Source organism: Lissotriton vulgaris, chromosome 11 (genome assembly GCF_964263255.1).
Source record: "Lissotriton vulgaris chromosome 11, aLisVul1.2, whole genome shotgun sequence".
Classification (NCBI taxonomy): Eukaryota; Metazoa; Chordata; class Amphibia; order Caudata; family Salamandridae; genus Lissotriton; species Lissotriton vulgaris.
Genome location: NC_141699.1, coordinates 209,354,075 through 209,376,879, shown reverse-complemented (window position 1 = coordinate 209,376,879; position 22,805 = coordinate 209,354,075). Strand labels below are relative to the sequence as shown.

The 22,805-nt window shown below is 45.7% G+C and overlaps 1 protein-coding gene across 3 annotated transcripts in view; it reads left to right on the top strand.

The window, feature by feature from the left end:
- Positions 1 to 22,805, top strand: part of TRPV4 (transient receptor potential cation channel subfamily V member 4) — a 619,663-nt gene that overhangs the window by 442,169 nt on the left and 154,689 nt on the right. For all 3 annotated transcript variants that reach the window (XM_086943119.1, XM_086943118.1, XM_086943117.1), the window contains exons 7-8: positions 4,847 to 5,026; positions 18,467 to 18,625. In XM_086943119.1, the coding sequence (XP_086799245.1) occupies positions 4,847 to 5,026; positions 18,467 to 18,625 (339 nt within the window). The remainder of the gene's footprint in view (positions 1 to 4,846; positions 5,027 to 18,466; positions 18,626 to 22,805) is intronic.

Below are 22,805 nucleotides of genomic sequence, written 5' to 3'. Positions count from 1 at the left end.
GTGATGGTGATCTCCTACTTATATCTTCATTCATGGTGATCTCACACCTATATTTGCAGTGATGGTGATCTCACACCAATATCTGCAGTGACGGTGGTCTCACACCCATATCTGCAATGTTATTGATCTCACACCTATCTTTTCAGTGATAGCGGTCTCACACCTATATCTGAAGTAATAGTGATCTCACACCTATATCTAAAGTAATAGTGATCTTACACCTATATCTGCAGTGATGGTGATCTCGCACCTTTTTACAGTTAGCACCTCACTACAGAAAGGCCAAGCAAAAGGAGCCCCTTGGGCTTGAAGTGCGTCTTGTGACCTCCATAAACAACAAAGGAATGCTGGACTCTGGTCTTGAGCAGTGACTGGTTGAAGAATTGAAGTGAGCCTCGGCGACTGGCAGAGGGGGGAGATGGTGCACACGTGTGCTCTGGAGGCAGAGGGGGGAGATGGTGTATGTATATCGGCACAGAAATCTGTTTACACTAAACATTAGATTCAGGATGAGTGAAAATACAGTAGCGTGAACGTTTTATTTCGGTGTAGACTGTTCGCTGTGCTATTTTTTATTGTCGTCACTGGCCGACATAATCACATTTAGAAAAAAAACCAGACTTCAGAAACATGATCCGGCCGTGAAGGGGCGTCTTGAGACCTCAATAAGCAACAAAGGAAGACTGGACTCTGGCGTTGAGGAGTGACTTGTTGAAAGGAGCCTCGGCAGGTGGCAGAGGGGGGAAATGGTGCACACGTGTGCTCTGGAGGCAGAGGGGGGAGATGGTGTATGTATATCAGCACAGAAATCTGTTTACACTAAACATTAGATTTAGGGTGAGGAAAAATACAGCAGCATGAACGTTTTATTTCGGTGTAGACTGTGCGCGGTGCTGTTTTGTAATGTGGTCACTGGCAGACATAATCACATTTAGAAAGAAAAACTGACTTCGGAAACATGACCCGTCATTACACGCCTCCTTTAGATAAGAAATGTCATGACGACAACCGTTAAACCAACGATCCAGTCTGGATGGGCCATCCCAAAAGGAGACAGGGCGGTGAAAAAGAAGCCTCATTTTCAATCGGAGGCCACATTTTACCATAAACGAGGACGCCAGCCAATGAAAATTATGGCCGGGGCTTCAAGTCCCCTTCTGAAATCTCTTCTACCACAATATGTCTCGCAGAACGAGTAGCGCATGCACGCTGCAACGCTAGGCGAGACCTAGTTGCCATTGCCAAGTGAAGCGAGGAGGGAGTTCATAAATACGGAAGATAAAATTTGAAGTTTATTTATTGGAGTACCCTTTCAGACTGAAAAGCTACTGATAGAAACAGATGGAAAAACAAAACATTATCCGTTTGGGAGGGTACATGGGGTAAAGGTGAGACAGTGAAGTGTGATTAGTAAAACATATAATCCCTTTAGGTACTTACATATTATGCTTCCGTGACCATATTTGGATACAGAGAAGAGGTATATTTCGAAACAAATCAGGGAATGTCATTTCACCCTTAGATTGCATTAAAGTGAAAGACCTTTTTAGTGGAAGACGAAAGAAAAGCTGTGTTTTGTCCTTTAAAAAGCACAAGTCTACCACCTGAATCAATAGTATTGGCATGCATGTTATGCATTTAACGTTATGCCTTTGTCAGGCTAGTGTTAGCTGTGGGCGGTGGGTTAAAGTGAAATAGGCATCAATTTTCTTATTAATTAATTATACAGATATCAAATATGCAGGTGAAGCCAGGCATTTAAGTGGGGGATCCATTTAAGGTGAACGGATAGTAAACCTTTCTAGGAGGGTGATATAGGTTTTAAAAGCAGGTGACCTTGTTGTATGGATGGTGGGTTCATTGTCGACATTGCTAAGTTAGCATGAGCTTCGCTGCCATGAGGCTGCTTTTGCGCATGTTACTGCATGCATTTATTTAGCAAGATTTTGTTTTTGCCTTTCACATGAGAACTGTCTGCTTTTCGCGTTCTCTGCTGTTCTTGGATTTAATCTGCACACAATGTACAAGGTTGATAAACAAAGCCCCTTGTTATACTGTTCTAATCTGTCCCTCACACCTAGACATACCACGACACACAGCTGCACTACTGAAAGTCGCGTGCTTTAATATTGCAGAACTGCATGTTATTCTACACACTTAGAGAAAGACCTTTCCAGAGAGAAGAGCTGAGCTGGTCCTGAGATGAAAACCTCTTATCTGCGCTATCGCTGCTGCGCATTCTGTCTCTAATCGGAGCAAGGGAGGACACAGTCACCGGCCCTTCAGGTCACCGCTGTCCTCCCCCACCCCCATGGGGCCACAGCCTCACTCCTGCTAGCACTGGATGGTAGCGCCAGCCCCCATCTTGAGGCCAGGCACCAGAGCTCCAATTGCCCCCACAGTGTCTCCACCCATCTTTGGAGCTTTAGAATTTAAACCCTGAATATCAGGATAAAGACTCACAATAAATTTACACACAAAAACTTTAACACAGAACTTGCTTACATCATGGTTAACTTGAAAATTTAACTCAGATATCGTCTCCATTGATCTATATTGGACCACACTTAAATATAAGTTTCAAATATTAGGTTTTACCCTAAATAGATTCTCCTTCAAACAATTTCCCACATTTGTTTTAAGGAAACAAAAAGTAGATGCATTTAGCCCTTAAAATACAACATCAAATCAAATACCCAAATACAATTTAAACGAGGATATATTCCATTTAAAACACACTTGCCAGTGGACTGTCTACGTGGAAACAGGAAGGAGAAAATGGTAGAGGCTAAACATTGTGCATGACTTTATAAGGAGTTGGTGAGGTTATGAAAGGAGAAATCTTCGTCAATATGTAGAATAATTGTAATTGTATTGACTGCCAATGTGTATTTCTCCCAGTGTTCATGGATTCTGGATTTCTGCCATCTTTGGTGGAGTAAATGTATTTGTGTCTTAAGGGAGTGGATATTGGAAGTGAGCCAGGGTTGTGGGTAGTGTGCAACAAGGTAGTTCTTTCCATGAAGATGTGTAGACCGTAGTTTTGAGAAAATATCAATAAACCCATCTCAAGGCGCCACTAAGCAGTAGTATTGAGGTGAAATCTGAAAAAAATGAGTGTTAGTTTCTTGCGGCCACATTCATCATTGTTGCCGTTTGCGATTCCTAAATTGCGAAAATTAAGGAATCACAATTTAGAAATCGCAAATGGCAATGCATGAAAAATGTGCATGTATTATTGCGATTCGGCATTTTTCCTTAATTGCCATTCCCAATTTGCGAATCGCAATTAAGGAAACCCTTCCCATTGATTCCTATGGGCCAAAAGGCCCTTAGGAATGAATGGGAAGGCATTGACATTTTGCGAATTTCATTTTGCGAATCGCAAAATGTGAATGCAATTTCAAGGGTGCAGGGGGGTCCAAAGAACCCCTCCCTGCACCCCTGAAATTTAACTTTGAGTACAATTAACACACACACACGACCCAAGGACATGTGTGTGTGTAAATTAAAACTTTCAAATATGCAACTAGTGCATGTTTGAAAGTTTTCGGTAAATTAGCATGAAGTTTAACTTCATGCTAATTTACCCCTTCCAAATAGCAAATTCGCAATTTAAAAATAATCATGCATTGCATTTAAGAAATCTCAAATTGCGATTTCTTCAATGCAATCGCAATTTTAGAAATTTAGATTCCAAAAATTGCGAAAGGCATGATGCATTCCAAATTAGTCAATTGCATTCGCAAACGGCCGAAAATTGCGATTCGCACCGTTTGCGAATGCAATTGACTTTGATGCATGTGGGCATTGGAGTCTTTGAGAAACCTCATGGCCTTGCTCAGGTGAACTTAATTATTCCCTTTTAAACAGAAATTGGCGTATTCCTCTTGCGAGCTTGTCCGCCCCCCCACACCTACCATTCTCCAAGAGCAACAGAAAAATCACACAACTAAACAATTACCAACCTTTGTTTTTTCATCTGGTACCTAGTGTTTCTACCATATCGGGTGAAATATGTCTGATCATGTGAATGCTTTTTCGATGTTAACTGTGTCGTAGGTTCATCTTTTATTGTGGTCCAGTTTTCAGAGGTGGACTGGTCACAAGGTGAATTTTAGTTTTTACAGAGAATCCAGTTCGTTCAATGAGCAGGTAATGTGCTTCGATACTCAGGCACACATTAGTGGAGCCTGAAAGGTGGCTGGGTCATCCCTGTCTTTTTTTAGAAGCATCAGCATATCGAGCAATCTCCCCCATCCCCTGCAAGCTAACCAGCATCTTCATTGGACGACATGCTCCCCAGAACTGCATTAAGTGTTCCTGGAAAGTCCTATTCATTTTATAGACAGGAGGTTCGAACCAAGCGCGCCAATTGGCATCTGTGCTCCGTACAAATAAGGAACAAAATCAATCATTTGTCAGTGCTGCCAAACAGATAAACTAGATAACAAGAAAGTTGATCGTTTGTTATATTATGTACGTTTTTTTCTCAAAAAGTCCGTTTTTAAACTCCATACTGAGTCACCTGTCAAATGACTTTTATGACACTGGATCACACTGACCCTCTTTGTGATGAAACATGATGCTGCTTGGCCATAGAAACCTGCCTCCAGCGCTGGACAGGAATGTCCCTGTGAACTACTTCTGGCAGTCTGCGCCTGCAACAGCTCAGCACATCAATTCTAGACCACAAAGCCACATTCCCTCCTCCTCCACTCCTCAAATGGACCACCTAGCACCCCACCTCCCTAATATACATGACACTTTCTTATACAAGTTTGTAACGTGGAAGCTGCATACCTGATCATATGTGTAGAGTAACATGGTTTTCTTTTTGATGCAGGTATTTCAGCATATCATACGCCGGGAGATAAAGGACGAGGATGCTCGACATTTGTCGCGAAAGTTCCGCGATTGGGCCTATGGTCCAGTTTACTCTTCTCTGTATGATCTCTCTTCGTTGGACACCTGTGGAGAGGAGGTGTCTGTCCTCGAGATTTTGGTGTACAACAGTAAGATAGAGGTAAGGGTGTGGATGAGTTCTAGTTTAATATCATGTCTGCTTTTTGTCAACAGAAGTTTACGTTGGAGTGAAAACACTGTGCCCAGTATGAATGTAGTATTTGTATAATGCACCATGGACAAACACCATAGACTGAGAATAGATTACCATACAGAACAACTGCAACAGTGGTATTTTTGTTTTTTGATACAATTCCGCGAAAACCAGTAGGACATTAGCCACCGATGGACTGGGAAGACTCGGCCAACCTGGCAGGATGTGTCAGGCTGCCTAGAGGCATGTCCCTCCTGCAGCTCTGCACGTCAGTGGGGGCTGTGATGGGATTCCATTGAGTGGTCGGCATCTGCTTACCTGGTGCATTGGAAGAGGGAGATGTAGCATGAAAAGAGACCTGCAAAACATAACTTTAAAAAAAAATGTACCTTTAGAAATGCTAAACAGGAGGAATGTCAACGCTTGCAGTGAAGCTGTCTTTAATCAGCTGGGCAACAGCTCCAAGAGGACGTGGCCTAATGGCTAGAGCGCTCGACCTCGAAGCTGGGGAACATCTGTGATTCTGGGCAAATTATTTAACCCCTTCACTGCGGCGGCTATTCTGCCGCAGTGCTAAGGGGGCGGGGCGGAAATGCGGCAGGCGCATTCTGGTGACGGAACTGCTCCGTCACCAGCGTCGGTTGCGCTGTGCTTATGACGGAGCGGTTCCGTCATGGCCCCGCCCGCTCAATAGAACGCTCAGGGCAGGCGCGGATTCCGCGCCGGAGCGTCGGACGGGCCATGACGGAACCGCTCCGTCATCAGCACAGCGCCACCGCGGCTGATGATGGAGCAGTTCCGTCATCAGCAGGGGAGGGGTTAATCTCCCCGTGCCTAACAAAATGAACGTGCCAATGTGTCCGTCTAGAACGCAACTGGTGTCCATGTAGAGCGCTCTGATACCTTTGGGTCGAGTTCACGCTATAAAAAAACTCCCCTTCCCACCCCTAAAAAAAAAAAATCTTTAAATGAAGCTAGGCATTTTCCAGACTAGGCCTCTAACCTCTCTGCAGTGTCAGGCTGCACTGTACCTTGTGGGTCATGATGCACCTCATCTCATCTCATTTGATTTCTAGAGCCAGTCTGAGATTTTGCCGTGACATACCTGTGGTGTAATCAGGTGTGAAGCATCTCTTAACATAGCCACGATATGTGGACTAATGCTTTGCCTGGTGCTCTCTATACTGGTGATTTGAGTTGTGTAGGTGGCGTTCACCATCATCCAAGCATGTTGACCTAGGATAAAGGTGACTGGTGTTTGGGATATCCATGCCCCCTAACATACCCATGGTTGGCAAAGTGTACAGATTCATCCACACTGGCACTATTGATTGAAAAGGAAAACCAAACGCCCGGGTCAAGCATCTGTGATGTTTGCCCCATTGAAGCTCATCTGTCTGCAACATCCTTTTTTGGAAAAAAAGGACAAATGAGTGCAGGCCACAGAGTAGGCAGTGGAGTAGGGTTGCCACTGTGCCAGGAGGTAAGACCAACCCTCGAGGACAGTACTCCGTTTTCTCTGGGCACAGCTGATGCACAGTAATGATATACAATACAGTTTGGAAGGCCTGCCTTAAATTCCTTGTGCCAAGGAAACATCTTGGGCGGTCACTTCCCCTCTCTTCTATAAACTTGTGATGTGGGCAAAGAAAGCAAAGCTCCTGCCTTCTGTTCTTTCCCTAGTTTCTGTAGCAGGAAACCGCTTGCTTCATCCTTAACCAACTACTTCTTTGTAGCTATGTTTTATTTATTTTATTTATTTATGTATTTGTAGAGCGCCGGAATCAGCCCCGAAGGGGTATCTCCGCGCTTTTGCATCCGTTGTGGTGTTGTGTTGACAGACAAGGACGATACTGCAGTATGGTAGGGGAATTACTAGGCCTGAGTAAAAAGATATGTTTTTAATTTCTTTCTAAAAGAAAGAAGATTGGTGGTATGTCTCAACTGTGCAGGCAGGAAATTCCACAGAACTGGGCCTTTGAGAGAGAGAGCCCGGCCTCCTTGTCTGGCTCTCTTCACTTTTGGCACCTGCAGCATCTGGGAATTACTGGAATGCAAGACGCGGCCGGGTGTGTACAGTACAAATATATCTTTTGCATTGCTTTTGTGTTTCGCAATGGTCTGGAGCCACCTGATTGCTTGAGTTTGTCCGCCAGGAAACATGGAGTGGATATGTGCAGGGCTTTATGGTGATGTAGAGTACTTGCTCCTACTGACAACCATCGGAGAGTGATCAGCATGGGGCTTTGTGGTCATTTCTTTTTGCCCTGTAGATGAACTGTGCTGCTGAGTGTAGAATTGGCTTCAGGGGGTGAGATGGGTTTTGGGAAGACCAGTCAGGAGTGCATTACAGTAGGCTATTCTGGAGCGCAACAGTGTATGAGCAAGAGATTTAACATCTTATTCTGAGATGTAGCGGCATATTCCCTGCAGAAGCAGTAGTTGGTAATGAGTGTTTTTGGCCATGGTACCCATTTGAGAATGTAGGTAGAGTCTTTTGTCTAGGATGACTACCAGAGGCTTGGCACTGTCACCAATGGTTATTTTACTGTTGGGGATACTGTGTGCATCCTTGTTATGTTATGTTATGTTAATGGGTGACTTATATAGCGCACGGCTACTCCAAGGAGTGTCCCGGCGCTTTCTGACCCATTACTGAAAAAAGGAGAAGGACAACAGAAACAAAGCAGAGTTACTAATGAAAAAGCCAGGTTTTCAAGGCCTTTCTGAAGGCAAACAAATTGGGAGTATGGCGGAGATCAACGGGAAGGGAGTTCCATAATGTGGGGGCGAGATATTTAAAAGAACGTCCACCTATTCTGACTTTCTTAATAGGAGGTACAATTGCCAGGCCAAAATTTTCCGACCGGAGAGATCTGGTGGGCTTGTAGAAAGAAATCCGTTTCTGAATGTATGAGGCCCCTACCCGATGGAGTGCCTTATGGGCCAGAGTAAGTGCTTTGAATATGATACGCTTCTTAATAGGAAGCCAGTGCAGGGAGGAAAGCAACTCAGATGATCTGGCATGCCGGGGTAGGCCGAAGATGGCTCTTGCCGCAGAATTCTGGACAACCTGGAGTTTGTGCAAGAGATAGTCTGGCAGTCCCAAGTAGAGGATATTTGAATAGTCAAGCCTGGTGGGCCAAAGGGAGCAAAGGAAGGAATTTGCGCATCATTTTTAATAGACCAAAACAGGTACCCGTAAGGCCTGTGATCTGTGTTTTCAAGGCAAGGGTGTTATCAATTTTAACCCCGAGGTTTTTAGCGACCAAGGATGAGGAGGAAGGGGGGGACATGCAAACCGGCCACCATTCCTGCCAAGGTGGTTCTGCCTGACAGCCGAAGAAGAGCACCTCAGATTTATCTGGGTTGCACTTGAGGCTGCTTCCCTGAAACCAGTTGAAGACAGCCCCAAGGCAACCACGGATGCTCTCTCCGTCGAACTCCATGCCCTTCTTGCAGGTGAAGAGGAGCTGGGTGTCGTCAGCGTAAGATATGATCTGGGCACCCATTGACTCCGCCAGTACCGCCAAAGGAGTCATGAAGATGTTAAAAAGGGTCGGGCTCAGCACCGACCCTTGTGGGACTCCGACGTCCATAGGCGGCACCTCGGCGGAGTACGGGGGGGCCCAGACCACTTGTCGACGACCCGCTAGGTAAGATCTCAGCCAGCTCAACACCGTCCCTCTGAGACCGATCTCGTGAAGTCTTCTCAAGAGGGCCTCATGCGGGACGGTGTCGAAGGCCGCCGACAAATCCAACAACACCAGCATTGCTCTTCCACCTGCGTCGAGCACTTCCTTAATGGCTTCGTTAACTTCCAAAAGAGCGGTCTCAGTGCTCAAGTTGGAGCGGAAGCCAGATTGGGTAGAATGGAGTAACCCATGGTCTTCAAGAAAGGAAGAAAGCACAGAATGGACGTGCTTCTCGACGATCTTAGCCAGACTGGGCAGGAGAGATATGGGCCTGTAGTTTGCATGTATCTCTGGATCGAGGCCTGTTTTTTTTAGAAGGGGGACAACCATAGCCTTCTTCCAGGCTGGTGGAACCATGCCACAGGACAAAGAAAGATTCAGGATAGGGGAGATTAAGGAATTCAAAATGTTGGCGTTCCTGGCTAAAAAGCTCGCCGGACACGGGTCAAGCGGGGAGCCCGATTTAATCCTGAGTAAAAGATCCAGGGAATTAGATTCCAATAAAGGAGGAAACTCCGATAGAATGGGGCTAGAATCGGGAGATAAAGACGTCAGATTGGAATCGTACAATGATGCATTAGGGGTAGCTGGGGGAAAATATTCTTGAATTAGTTTGATTTTTGTATTGAAAAAGATGGCCAGCTCCTTTACCCAAGGTTCTGAGAACTTATGCTGAGCTATGCTGGATTTGGGAGAGATAAACTCTTTAACAATGGTAAAGATTTCTTTACTGGAATTTGATGCAGACTCAATTCTATCTGCAAAATAGTTCTTTTTGGCCTCAAGAATGTCAGAATGGTAAGATTTAATAGATAGTTTATAGGCAGACTTAGCTTCTTGGTCATAATGCTTCCGCCAGAGCCTTTCGGCTAACTTACAATTACGGCGTGCCAAAGCAAGTGACTTCGAAAACCAAGGAGCCGAGCAGCGCTTAACAGATGAAGGGGGGATTGAAAGAGGAGCAAGATCATCGAGCCTTTCAGTTAGCCATTCCTGGAAGGCGTCAAGATCCCTCTCCAGATGGCCAGATAGTGTACAGGGATAGTCCTGAAACGCTTGAGCAAGATTCTCGGGGGTAATTTTATGCAACGGTCTTCTAGGATGCCTAAGGTGGTCTGAGTTAGTATAAGATGATTTACTTTTACCCTGAATTAAAAAACTGATCAGAGAGTGGTCAGACCAGAGAACAGGGGTGGGCTGGGACATAATAAGAGGAAAGGTGGAGAACACTTGATCAAGCGTGTGACCCTTATCATGAGTCGCGCTTGAGATGTAAGGAGTTAGACCGAGAGGAACAGTGATGTCCTTGATTTTAATCGTTTCACTGTCCGACTCAACGTCCATATGGATGTTAAAATCTCCTAACACTATACAGTTTTCCACCTTCAGGCAAAAAGCAGTGATAGCAGATTGCAGGTCATCAAAGAAAGAACCCCGCTGACCCGGAGGTCTATAGACAAGAAGCCCAGAAAAGGATTGATGCGGGGAGAGTGCAATGGAAAAGGCGAGGGATTCGCAGCCAGGTATAGGCAAGGATGGAATAATTGTGCAGGCAAAAGATCTTAAAACTGCAAGAGCAACACCACCACCTTTTCCCACTGTCCTATCCTGTCTATAGACGATATAATCTGGCGGAAAAGCAGCCGCGATGTCAGGATTCGACGACTCGCAGAGCCAAGTTTCCGTGAGCAAGAGACAGAGAGGTTTCTCCGAGGTAAGTAGCTCGAAGATGTCTAAAGCGTGCCTATGTAAAGAACGAGTGTTAAGCAGTAAGCACTTAAACTGTTTGGGCGGAAGTGGACGGAAACTCTCAGAGGCCCGGTAAATGTTAGGGAACCAACCACAGCCTGGGCAGCAACTTTTACCCTTGAATCGGCCAGGAAAGACATACCGACAAGAGGCGGTATTGTGATTAAACGATAATAGATCCGCTGCAGAGTAAGTGAGCCTATGGCCAGAGCCTGCCGCCGTGCCGTCCGCTGCCGTGTCGCGGACGGGCGCAGACGGGCAGGACTCTGGCACGACTTCGGCGCAGATCCGGCGCGCCCGCTGATCGCGTCCGCTGCGCGGAGTCATCCCTGCCCGTTTTTATGACGCTGCAAATCGCGTCAGGAAGCCCAACCCTACCCAAGATGGCGGCCAAAAACCGGAGCCTGCCCTAGGCGTCAACACTCAGCCGAGAGCAGGTCCGGTGCTAGAAGGGAGAGGGTGAGAAGGGGGCTAAAGCGCTACAAGCGCAGGGGGGTCACAGCACAGATATAACACAGTAATAAAACCACCTTTAAAGCACAATTAAAACGAAGTGCAAAAAAGCGAGTAACAGTTTTAAAATCGAGTACAATAAAGGGGAAAGGCTAGAGACCTCCCGGCTTCTGCCTCAGGAGGGGGAAAGCGTGCAGAGTCAGAAATTACCTGCACTCGCCCTCTCGTCCCTTTTATGACGCTGCAAATCGCGTCAGGAAGCCCAACCCTACCCAAGATGGCGGCCAAAAACCGGAGCCTGCCCCCGGCGTCAACACTCAGCCGAGAGCAGGTCCGGTGCTAGAAGGGAGAGGGTGAGAAGGGGGCTAAAGCGCTACAAGCGCAGGGGGGTCACAGCACAGATATAACACAGTAATAAAACCACCTTTAAAGCACAATTAAAACGAAGTGCAGGATTGCAGCAGAGTTGTTGATCTCGAAGGGGAGATAATTCAGTTAAAGAATGGTTTAGCTGTAGGTAATAAGAGGTCAGCCAGGATGAACCGAGTTTACGGTGGTTAAGAGCTGTAAGATATCGTTTTTTTAGGGGACCGTTGGATACAGCTGCATCTCATCGGAATATTGGTGATAGAAGATCCCTGACTTCTTAAGAAGGACTCCGAGTGCTTTGATGTATAGGTCGAACAAGGTTGGGCAAGACGGACCCCTGGGGGATTCCGTGGCTAACCACAATTGGTGAAGAGATTGTCATCAATTTTTACTTCCTGCAACCAGTTCTGTTGGAGATAGATGAGGCAGAACAGCTGCCGAAGTCTGGAGCAAAACTCCCTTGTCATTCTACGAAGGCCTCCCAACCAATAACTCAATGCCGCAGATGCCGATAGCCGGCAAATGACCCAGCCCAAACTGACCCAGCTGGAGATATTTACATATTCCTTCCCCGCGTCTAACAGCAATGCTTGATGTCAACAGGGCTCAATCCATCGAACACAGGACCCAGTAACAATTGTAATGTCTTCCTAGCAAGCCAACATGGTACACTCTGGCGCACCTTGCTTTGGCCAGAGCTGAAGGAAACCGGAAACAAAGGGAGGTGGCCCGTATCACAGTGGATAGCAAAATGTGCATTCTTTACTTGCACAAAGCAACAGAGTGATGTACGATAGTGGGAGGGGAATACAATGCAGATGAGGTTTAGACAAAGGGATAGTGGACGCTGGAGGACTCAAAACAGAAGGAGGTATGGGAATCACGTGCTTAGGTAGCTGGTGATGCTGCTTCTCCCCTTACAGACTCCTATACCACACTGTGAAGGCAAAGCACAGGTTTTTATGATTGTGAAATCGACTGGAAATGAAAACATTTTATTTCTTTTAAACCTAAAACAAAATCGTGTCATTTCATCATTGAAGGTGAGCAAGCCTGTAGCTAGGTTTACCAAGTTTGCAGCTTGTAACCATCTTCAGCAAGCAGTTGACCGTGACCCTATAGATTGAATATTAGGGCCCAGATGTAGATAAATCTGATTTACCAACTCTAGAATACCGAATTTTACCGATTCGGTATTCTAGATTCGGTAAAGCAGATGTAGGTAATATTTCGGTAATTTTTGCAGAATCTGTATGATTACTGCATACGGAATTGCCATTGATTCCTATGGGCCTGTAGGCCCATAGGAATCAATGTCAATTACCGAATCGGTAAGTACCGATTCGGTAAAATTACAGATTTTGCAAGGGTGACAGGGTGTCACTTTGACACCCTGTTGCACCCCTGATTTTGACTTGTGTGCCATGTGACACACATACATGCCCTTAGGGCATGTCTGTGTGCCACATGGCACAGGTATACATGCACAGATGTGCATGTACACAGGTATTCGTTATTTACCATGCATTAGAATTATATGGTAAATAACGAATCGGTAAGGGCCTGTGGCACTGTTTTCTGTGCCACCGACATATAGATTTACTGATTCAGTAAATTGACAGAATCTGTATTTTACCGAATCGGTAACTTTACCGATTCAGTAAATATACCGATTCTGTACATTTTAAGGCCCCTACATCTCCATTTGTAAATACCGGTCGGTAACGGCCGAAATCGGCCGTTACCGACCGGTATTTGCCGACCTACATCTGGCCCTAAGTATTAACTCATCATTGTGGACCGTGGCTTAGACACATTTTTGATACCCAGCATCACTGTGAGCCATGTGAGTTGAAATCATGTGAGAACTCCAATGTAATTGAAAGTGTCTTTCATCATTTATCTGCATTGTGCCTCACCGTGACTTATGAAGGTGGCAAGCATTAATAATCTCTTGCTTTCACAGGACTGGAATAAAAATATAGCTTTCGGTACATGCATGTTAGCTCTTTTTGGTAATATACTGAAAGACTCATTATCCACAGACTCAGTGCATGTTTGAGAACTGCAGCTTTTCCCTTCCCAGAAGGTCATTGTAACCTGTTCATGAAAAGAGACGATTTAGCACTGAATGTTCCTCTGCTGATTACCAGAAAGCCCTGTGCTCCAGGACAGAACTGAAGAACCACAGACCATCAAGGAAACGCAGTATCTGCCCCCGAAGTGTATTCATCTTGACATTGGGAACAATTACATAGGGCTGCCAGTTTCATCTTCTTCCTAGACGCTTTTTATGAAGCGCAATCCCTCGCGAGGCCATGATTTAACAGGACACGGAGCCCTCCGCGTGCGCGGGCTCGCTTCTCTTTCCTTTTCTCACAGCCTCAGTGGTAGTATATCAAGGCCTCCTGATGGTAATGGCGATGTTCCCGTCCCTTTTAGTGCTAAGGGCACAAAAGATGCAACTAAAAGTTTGGCTTCTGTTCAAACCACTTTGAGGAAGGCAACTTCCTTGGACTGCGGTACAAGGGAAACAGTAATGGTACAGCTGTTTCTCCTACAGTTCCGATCTGTGCAATGTTCAAGCGACATTCACAATAAAACTAATTGAACTGGTCAGGTTTTTGCAGTTCATTAGCTCACTTCTCTGTGTGTGTCTTTATCCTGCTTCTTATCTGTTTGATCAAAAGACACACAATTGATGGACGGAATGCAGAACAAATCAAAACATTCACCCCTAGTCAAGAGATCTGGGTTAAATCCATTATTCTTTTGCTCACCATGTCACCCAAGTTTAGACCTGGCCATATGTAAATCAGTCCTGACCCTGTGCCTCATGGGAACAGTCCAGCCCGAACTGCCAAGCCAAGTCCTCCCTGGACTGGAAACAAGCATCCTAGGACCGGTTTCGGGGTTTCACCCCTCATCAGCCAGGATAGCTTGAATCCAGTGGCGCAGTGAGCCCTGGACCCACGTCTGGGCATAACAGGAGCACTTAGGGCGAGAAAGCAGAAGACATGCAATTGATGGACGGAATGCAGAACAAATCAAAACTTTCATAACCAGTCAAGAGATCTGGGTTAAATCCATCATTCTTTTGATCACCATGCCACCCCAGTTTAGACCTGGCCATATTCAAATCAGTCTTGACTCTGTGTCTCATGGGAACATTCCAAACTGAACTGCCAAGAAACCAGCATCTGAGGACCGGTTTTGGGGTTTCACCCCTCATCAGCTAGGATAGCTTGAAAATGCCCAGAAGTGGGTCCTGTGCTCTCCATGCCACTGTAGTCAAGCTAGCCTGGCTGAGGGGTGAAACTCCGACACCGGTCCTAGGATGCTTATTTCCAGTCCAGGGAGGACCTGGCCTGTCAATTCGGGCTGGACTGTTCCCATTGGGTGCATGGTCAAGACTGATTTGCATATGGCTGTGTTCAAATTGGAATGCATGGGGAGCAAAAGTATGATGGATTGGATCTCTGTACTGGGGTGAGTGTATGACATTGTTCTGCATTCTGTTCATCTAATGTTCTTTTTGCTCTGATCTGTTTGATGGTCTATTGATCTGTCCAACTGTCTAGTGGTATATTTTCTGTCTCTCTGTCCATTTTTTGATAGGTCTGCCATTTGTTTATCGTCCTATCTGTGAGTTTGTCTATCCATCAACTTTGTCCAACCATCTTTTATCAGTCCCTTAGTTTGTTGTCTGCTGTGTTTCAATTGGTGTGTCCATCCATTGGTCTGTATTCTGCCTCTGGTCTGTGAATCAAGCCATTGGTTGGTCACTATGTCGTTCTGCTCATATGTGTATTTATCCATTTGTCCACTTGTCTTACTATTCATCTGTGTAACAGATACTTGCTTCAAAAGTAAAATGTACATACAATAAAAACAATGTACTATGTAGACCCATTGGCTTTTTTGTTTGTTTCTATTTTGTGTAGACTTTGATAGCTTAAATCACAGACTTTAACCTCTTAGCAGCTATGGAACGTCCAGCTCCAGTGCTGAACGTTCCATTGCGCAGGTGAGGTTCGAACGTCCAACGGCCGACTGCAGCACTCCTGAGGTTGTGGTGCCTTCGGCCGTTGGAATAGGCGCAGCACCTAAGAGGATAACATTCAGAATAAATTAATATGGGCACATTGTACATTATGCTTTCTAAGAATACTCTTTCTACTACATGATATGTCATGTATGACTTCAAGAATAGTTTCTACACTGTTCGCCTTTGGCGTCCGAAGCAAAAAGAAAAGCATCAAATGCATTATGATGCTATCTGTCCACTATTCTTTGCTACTTAATAAGCAGCCCTCTGCAAGCGAACCACCCAAGAGAACATGTCTTCGGGTTATCTTAAGTTAATGCAAGAGATGACATTGTCTCAGACTTCAACGTTTACAACAGTTGGTCTGTCTTGTCCACTTCAGAGACGGCAGCAACCTCTTCATTATAATGTACTTGCTTCTTGGACTGTGCCTCGAGCTCCAGGACAGACCTCTTCGGGCCCTGTAGCTCAATGTGGCTTCAGAGTCTAAATCAAGGAAGAGTAAAATCTTCTGCCCCAAAAAGTAAACCTCATTGTTTATCGTTGCCATGTTGATTTTGATCTCCGAGGCTCATAATCTGTGCTCTTCCACTTTCCTGCTCCTTCCCGACAGCTTTTTTTTCTTTCTTTACTGTTAACGTTTTGTGCCTGTGTCTGCCATAATTTTGTAGTTAAATTTACTATTAAAAGATTTTGTGTTGGTTCTATAGCAGGCCATACCAAATTCTGTAGATGATCCACTTCTTCCCTCTTAGTATACTGAAGATGTGGCACAAAACTGGCAATCTTTATACACATTTGCACATCAGACTGTGGTCTAGTTTTCATTTAAATCTCTAGTGGCCCCACCACATCTTTGTTTTCCTATCAGTCTGCATCTCTGTCGTTGAGTCATTCCAGCTACTACACCTATCATTCATACATTTTCACTTGTTTATATGAAGTCTTCCAAGGAGCGTGGATAAACCTTTACTCTTTGAGTCCCATCCTACCAGTCAGTTATTGAGAGCTAGTTCTCTGTCCTGAGCTAGGGGTGAAAGTTCCCACCTTGTTCATATCAAGTTTGTTCCCTCTTTGTTTCAATAGTTTCCAGACCATGCATCGCAGAGTTATTGACTTCGCTGGTTATATGGGGATAGCAAAATCATTCTCTTGCCTGACACTGGGATCAACCTTCTCCATTGAACTGGATTCCCATTTCTTTGATGTACATCTCTGCGCCGTCCACCATGGAAAGGCGAAGAGTGGTTGCTCATCAGCGCTGATCCTCTGCTAGCACAGCTTCTTTGTCGACCAATGGCTTCCTCGAGCAAAGAGACCATACAGCAAGCCGCCAGCACTTTAATGCTATTTTTTTTATCTGCTTGTTCTGTCCCATTATTTCTTCCAATTCCAGTTGAGCTGCAAATATTTGCACTACGTCAGAGCAGGAGTTCAAGTTTTCCTCTTGCTCTTCTCATTCTTTTTGGATGGGGTGAATGAGTGAACACATCTTGTTGAGGAACCTAAAATCAGGACAAGATGAGACTGTCCACAGGATATTTCAGCAAATAAGCACCTGATTTCACTTACACCATAGAGGTTATAATCTTCAAAATGTGTTCTTCTTATTCTACAGACTCCATACCTTCATTGTTTGACTTTAAGCTTGGTTCCAGGAAGGAAACCGTGCCTATACGGATGCTGGTGAATATTTTCTTTTACTAACCCTTTTTTCTCTACTCCCAGTATAGGAACTCTGGTAATAGCAGCTCCACCTACACATCAGAAGGCATCTTCTGGACTGTGCGTGTGGGCACACACAGAAGAATTAGAGATGTCTTCATAGATACAAAAACACAATTGAGATACAAATTCCTGCTTGTGTGAAGCTACCAGAGCACATGCAGACCGCATACATGCACCTCATTAGTCCAGAGCAGGCCAGTCCCAATAAATGCACAAGGATGTTGAATGTGCAAGAGCACAGTGCCACGCTGCTCCTTTCAGGGCATGGTGGACTTAGAACAGCCATCCGCCCAGGAGAACACAAAACAGTAAAAGCCTCATGGACATGAACGACCCAACTTGACCCTCGGATGGTTCCCGTTACTTAGTATGCTCACTTCTATGCTATACTATACTAGCCCATGAGAGGAGGCACTGCCCAGCGGCAGAGTCACACTTCATGAAATTTAAAATCATGGACCACATTAGAAATGATCTCCATGAGCAGCTCCTAAATCCAGACAATCCTTCCTGGGAGCAAGGGGTCTCATTCAAAGGGCAGCTTCCTTCTATTGATGAAACGGCAGTGTGACCATAGATGCCTACAGTAAACACCTCCCAGGACCCCAGGTAGGCTAGTGTAGTAAAACACCACCAAGACGGCGTATGCTGGCAGCAGCAAGCTTTAACTGCTACCACCCAACTTCACAAATGATGCCCTAAGCCATGGTTGAACCTCAACTTCTTGTGAAAAACAGTGATATTTTTAACATTTCTGTATATAAAAATCAACTAGAGACTGCGATTCTGTATTGCTATGGAATTGTGTTACAAGACAGTTTGCATTGCCCCCTTGCCAGGCTCAATGCGGTTGGTGTGAAACTGAAAGGTCTACATAATACATCTTCATCTGTCTAGTTATAGGGGCACTGAGAGATGAGGAAACCTACGACATGCAGGGATAAAGGACAGTCTGCAGACTGCTCATTCGTTGTTGTTCTTCAACTGCGGATGCAGGACGCAGTGATATCTTCCTGGTCAACCTGCAAGACTGTGGATCACAGCTCCATCATCACAGATGGTTGTTGATCGGGATCATGGAGTGGACATACTTTCTACAGATTCCTGGATTGGTCTAGTGGTCAATTGGCTTCTCAGCAAGTGGGTAGTATATCTCATTTTCCTGCCTCTTGTAAAGCTAGTAGGATACCTGGCAACACCTAGTAAATGGACACACCAGTTGTAAGTGAAAAATGAGGAATACAAATTATCTTCCCAGTGCAAAGAAGCAAAATCCAATGCAATGTGACGCTGGTTGTTTCATTTAAAACATTAATGTATGTGGCGTGGAAAGGGACTAACATGCTACAAAATGGCTTCTTTCAGAACCGGCACGAGATGCTTGCTGTGGAGCCGATTAACGAACTTCTAAGGGACAAGTGGAGGAAGTTTGGTGCAGTTTCTTTCTACATAAGTGTTGTTTCATATCTCATTGCCATGATCATTTTCACGTTGACTGCATTCTACAGACCACTGGATGGCATCGTAAGTAACAACGGATTTACCTATTGCGAAATATTTATCACGATCTGCGTACTAGGGTGAAAGACATTTATATTTAAAGCAACCATCTAAACATTTCAGGCAACATTGAGCTATCTTTAAAAGAAAATTGGGTGAGGATCCAGATTACGTGATGGTCATCAAATAAATTAACTTGTAGCATGCAATAATGTAAATGTAATTAACAAGTGTCATATTATGCCAATTTTTTTGTCAGCGTGATGTTAAAACATTCAGGCAGTATTCTGCAAAATATGGCTATTCTCTAATCGTGTTTAACAATGCAAACCCTTATTAAAAAAACAATTGAATTTACTACTGCTTCTTTTAAGGCTGATATTCTTGCTTCTGGGCTTCATAGAGTGTGATGATTGACATCTAATCAGCATTCTGGTGGGGGTAAGGCTGACGGAGTATTTTAGTCAGTGAGTGGAAAGTGGTGAAAATGGAGATGCAGGTGGGGAGTGTATTAGTAAAGTCTTCGGTATTAGGCAACAGTTGACTACAGAGGTGGAGACACTGAAAGGGGAGTTGGCAGAGCTGTGAGACACTGAATCCCACGGTGGGAGTGGAATTGACTAACTATGCGTGCACTGAGGGAAAAATGGGACCGGCTGGACCAATTCTCACATAAAGTATTCCGTCAGAGACTGCTTAGAGAGGGAGACAGGCCAAATATGCTCCTGGTGTGGCTCTTAAAGTGAGAAGATAATGGACTCCACATGGTGGCTCTGAGGAGGTCTGATGGTACTTTGGCATCGACGCAGGTGGGGGTTAATGGGGCGCTTAGGACTCACATGGAGGGGATGAATAAGCAGGACAGCATGTGGAGTAGCTGTGGTGACTGCCGGGCGCAGGTGGATCTTACGGTGGTCTCCAAAGATCACAGCGAGGGGCTAGAGGTGGAGTTGATGTTGGAGTAATTGTGGGGGACATTGGTGAAGATGTCGGGTGGAGATGACTTACTGGTGGAATTTTATCAGACTTTTACAACGCAATTGTTTGAAGTTTACAGAGAGGCATTGAGGTACGGAGAGTTACCTTTTTCACCAAGAGAGAAAGCTGTTTGTGTGGTACCCAAACTGGGTAGGGATGTTATGGATCCAGAGGCTTATAGGCCCCTGACCATGTTGAATGTGGACACAAAGGTGCTGTGTTAAATACTTGTAAAGTGGCTCAGAGCGGTGGTGGGGATACCTAGTGTTAGAGGACCAATGTGGCTCCATCCCGGGATAGAGTATGGCCAAGAACTTGTGCAGGCTGGCTCATGTGTTGCATTTGGTTGAGGGCAGCAATGAGGAATCAATGGACATTATGAAAGCATTCAATACGCTTTACTGGGAATATCTGCTGTAGGGGTTGGGACGCATGGGATTTGGTCTGGGTTTCAGTGGCTGGGTGAAGCTCCTCAATTGTGTGCCTCAGGCTCGGCTCCTTAGCAGTGGGTTGGTGTCAGAGGACTGGGCGGTAGAGAGGGGTATGCAACATGATTGTCCCTTAACCCCACTACTGTTTGCATTGGCTATGGAACCATTTGTAGTGAGGCTGTGCAGTGACCTGCAGGATTATGGTATAAAGATAGGGGACGGCAGGCATTTGATATATATGCGGATGATGAATTATTTGTGGCTTCCAAGGGATTTAGTGCTGCTGTTGATAAACCACCTAGATGAATTTGGAACTGTGGCTGGGCTCAAGATTAATAAGAATGAGACACTACCATACCCTCTGGGGGTGTTACGTATTAGTATGGAACCTGAATTGGTTTTGATGGGAGACTGAGGCCTTCTGATACTGAGGATTATGATTGGGTATGGTGCGGAGGGACAGAGGCAACACAACATGGACAATAAATGACATTTTGGAATGCATAGCCGTTATCAGTGGCAGGTTGGATTGCTGTAGCAAAGATGGTCTTTCTCCCTCTGTACCTATATTATGTACTGAATTCAATTCTTACGATTGCCCATTGTACGTTCAAGGCACTAGATAGCTTGTGGATCTCACTAGTGTGGGTGGGAAAGAGGAGCAGGGTGGCGCAGGCAGCACTTAAACTGGACCAAGAAGAGTGGGGCATGAGCGTCCCGGACATCGAATTGTATTATGCTTCCTAGCTGCATCACCGCAGCGCAGTAGGTTACCGAGGAGGGCAATTGGGAGAAATGGCTGCTGAGGGAAACGTGTGGAAATGTGTCCCTGCTGGAGTTGTTGATGCTAGGGTTGAGAATGCCATAACACTTTCCACACTTGGTGTGGCGATCTGGGAGCGAGTGATTGGCAGGGTCCTGAAGAGGCTACCATTTGCAGTAGATTTAAGTAGTTGGTCATTGTTGCCCTTTAAAAGTATAAGCAAGACTGTGTCCTTAGCTCAACGGTGGAAAGGGGGCTGTGAGATGCTGGGGGACTTCTATCCAGAAGAGCGGTTTGTTATGTTTGAGGATGCACAAGTTGAGTTTGAGGTAGTGGCAGGTTACTTTTTAAAATATGCTAAAATTGCCAGTACGTTCAGGAAGATCTGTCCCACGTTTCCGTCAGCCCCGAGCAGATCAGAACCACTGCAACTGTTTGACAGTGGAAGATGGAGGGCGGATGGTGACTGTTTTATGGCATGCTTAAAAGCAACAGGGCCAAGGGTATTTGAAAAGCCAGGTAAGTTTTGGTGAATGTTTTTGAGGAACCTGTCTCGGACAAACCGTGGGCTGAGACATTTGCGCTCGTGTGTGGGGTGTCCTGTAATCCCCAGTTCAAATTGATCCATTTTAAACAGGTACCTGTACCTATTTGACACCAATTAAGCTGAGTAGACTACATGCTAATAGATCGGCGGACTGTCCAAGATGTGGGGCGGTTGGTGCATCATTTCGGCGCATTGGCTGGATGTGTCCAATGGTGAGCACATACTGGGCATCGGTGATGGCGAGATGGATCAAGGTGACTAGCATTGCATTGGAGGAAGCCCCTGGACAGTGTCTTCTATGTATGGTTCAGGTACCCCACGGGGGAGCGGCGATAAGTTAGAGGTTTCTACAGCTAGCACTGGGCTTTGATGAGCTGCAAGTAGCAATGTTAAGGTAGGGCAGCGCATTCCATCGGTGTCTCTGTGAGGTAAGGATGTAGTCGAATGGACCCTGGCAGAGGAGATGCATATTTGATTTTCGATGGATGACAGAGTGAAAGAGGCTTTGGAGATCTGGGCGGCGTTACTGGAAGCAGAGGAGGGGGCACTGGGACTGACGGTGACTGGAAAGGTGAGAAAGGTGAACATGCAGGACGCACATTGGGAGGGGGTAGAGAGGAGTGAGGACACAGAGGGGTCAGTTGCGCAGAAGGGGTGATGCCGTCCGTGATGATGGGAGATGAGATTCTGAGGAGCTCCCTGATGATCCAAGGCACTGTGGCCATGGTTTACATGTATGTTGTCATTGTTCTGAGAAGGGGAGGTGGCTCCCCAGTCAAGCTGGAAGTGTTGATACTGTGATCCATTATGATTGTATTTTTGTCCATTGTGATGCAAAAGTCTTCTTTTTTGTATCAGTGAAAACAATAAAAACACGATTTAAAAAAGAGCATGATGGTACTGACAACACACGCAACACAGGGGGGCGAGGGGTACCACCCTTTCCTTCGTCCCCCTTCTGTAACACTGCAACACCCTCTGCATGCTCCACAAGATCTAAAGATGGATCCCGACAGATACAGAAAGACAGTCACCCAGGCCCTTGTCAGCAGCAGACTCGACTCATCCAAAACGCCTCTGCACGACTGATTTTCGACGTACCACGCCAGGGCCACTTCAGCCCCACCTGAGAAACCTGCACTGGATCCCCGTCAACAAGAGGCTATCCTTCAAGCTCCTCACCCACGCACACAAGGCACTCCACAAGACCGGCCCCACCTACCTCAACAGACGGCTCTCCTTCTACATCCCAACCGCCAGCTAGGCTCCGCCGACCTCTAAAATTGTAAATTATAAAATTGATACTTGTATAGCACACTACTCACCCACAAGGGTCTCAAGGGGCTTGTACGAATACCGCTGTGGAACCCATCCTGGCTTTCCCTGTGAGGCGTCCACTCCTGGGTACCCCCAAGGTGGAGGCCAGGCATCCTTAGCGTTGTGGGGGCCGTTGTGGAGATTAAGCAAGCTATTGCCCAGAGTTGC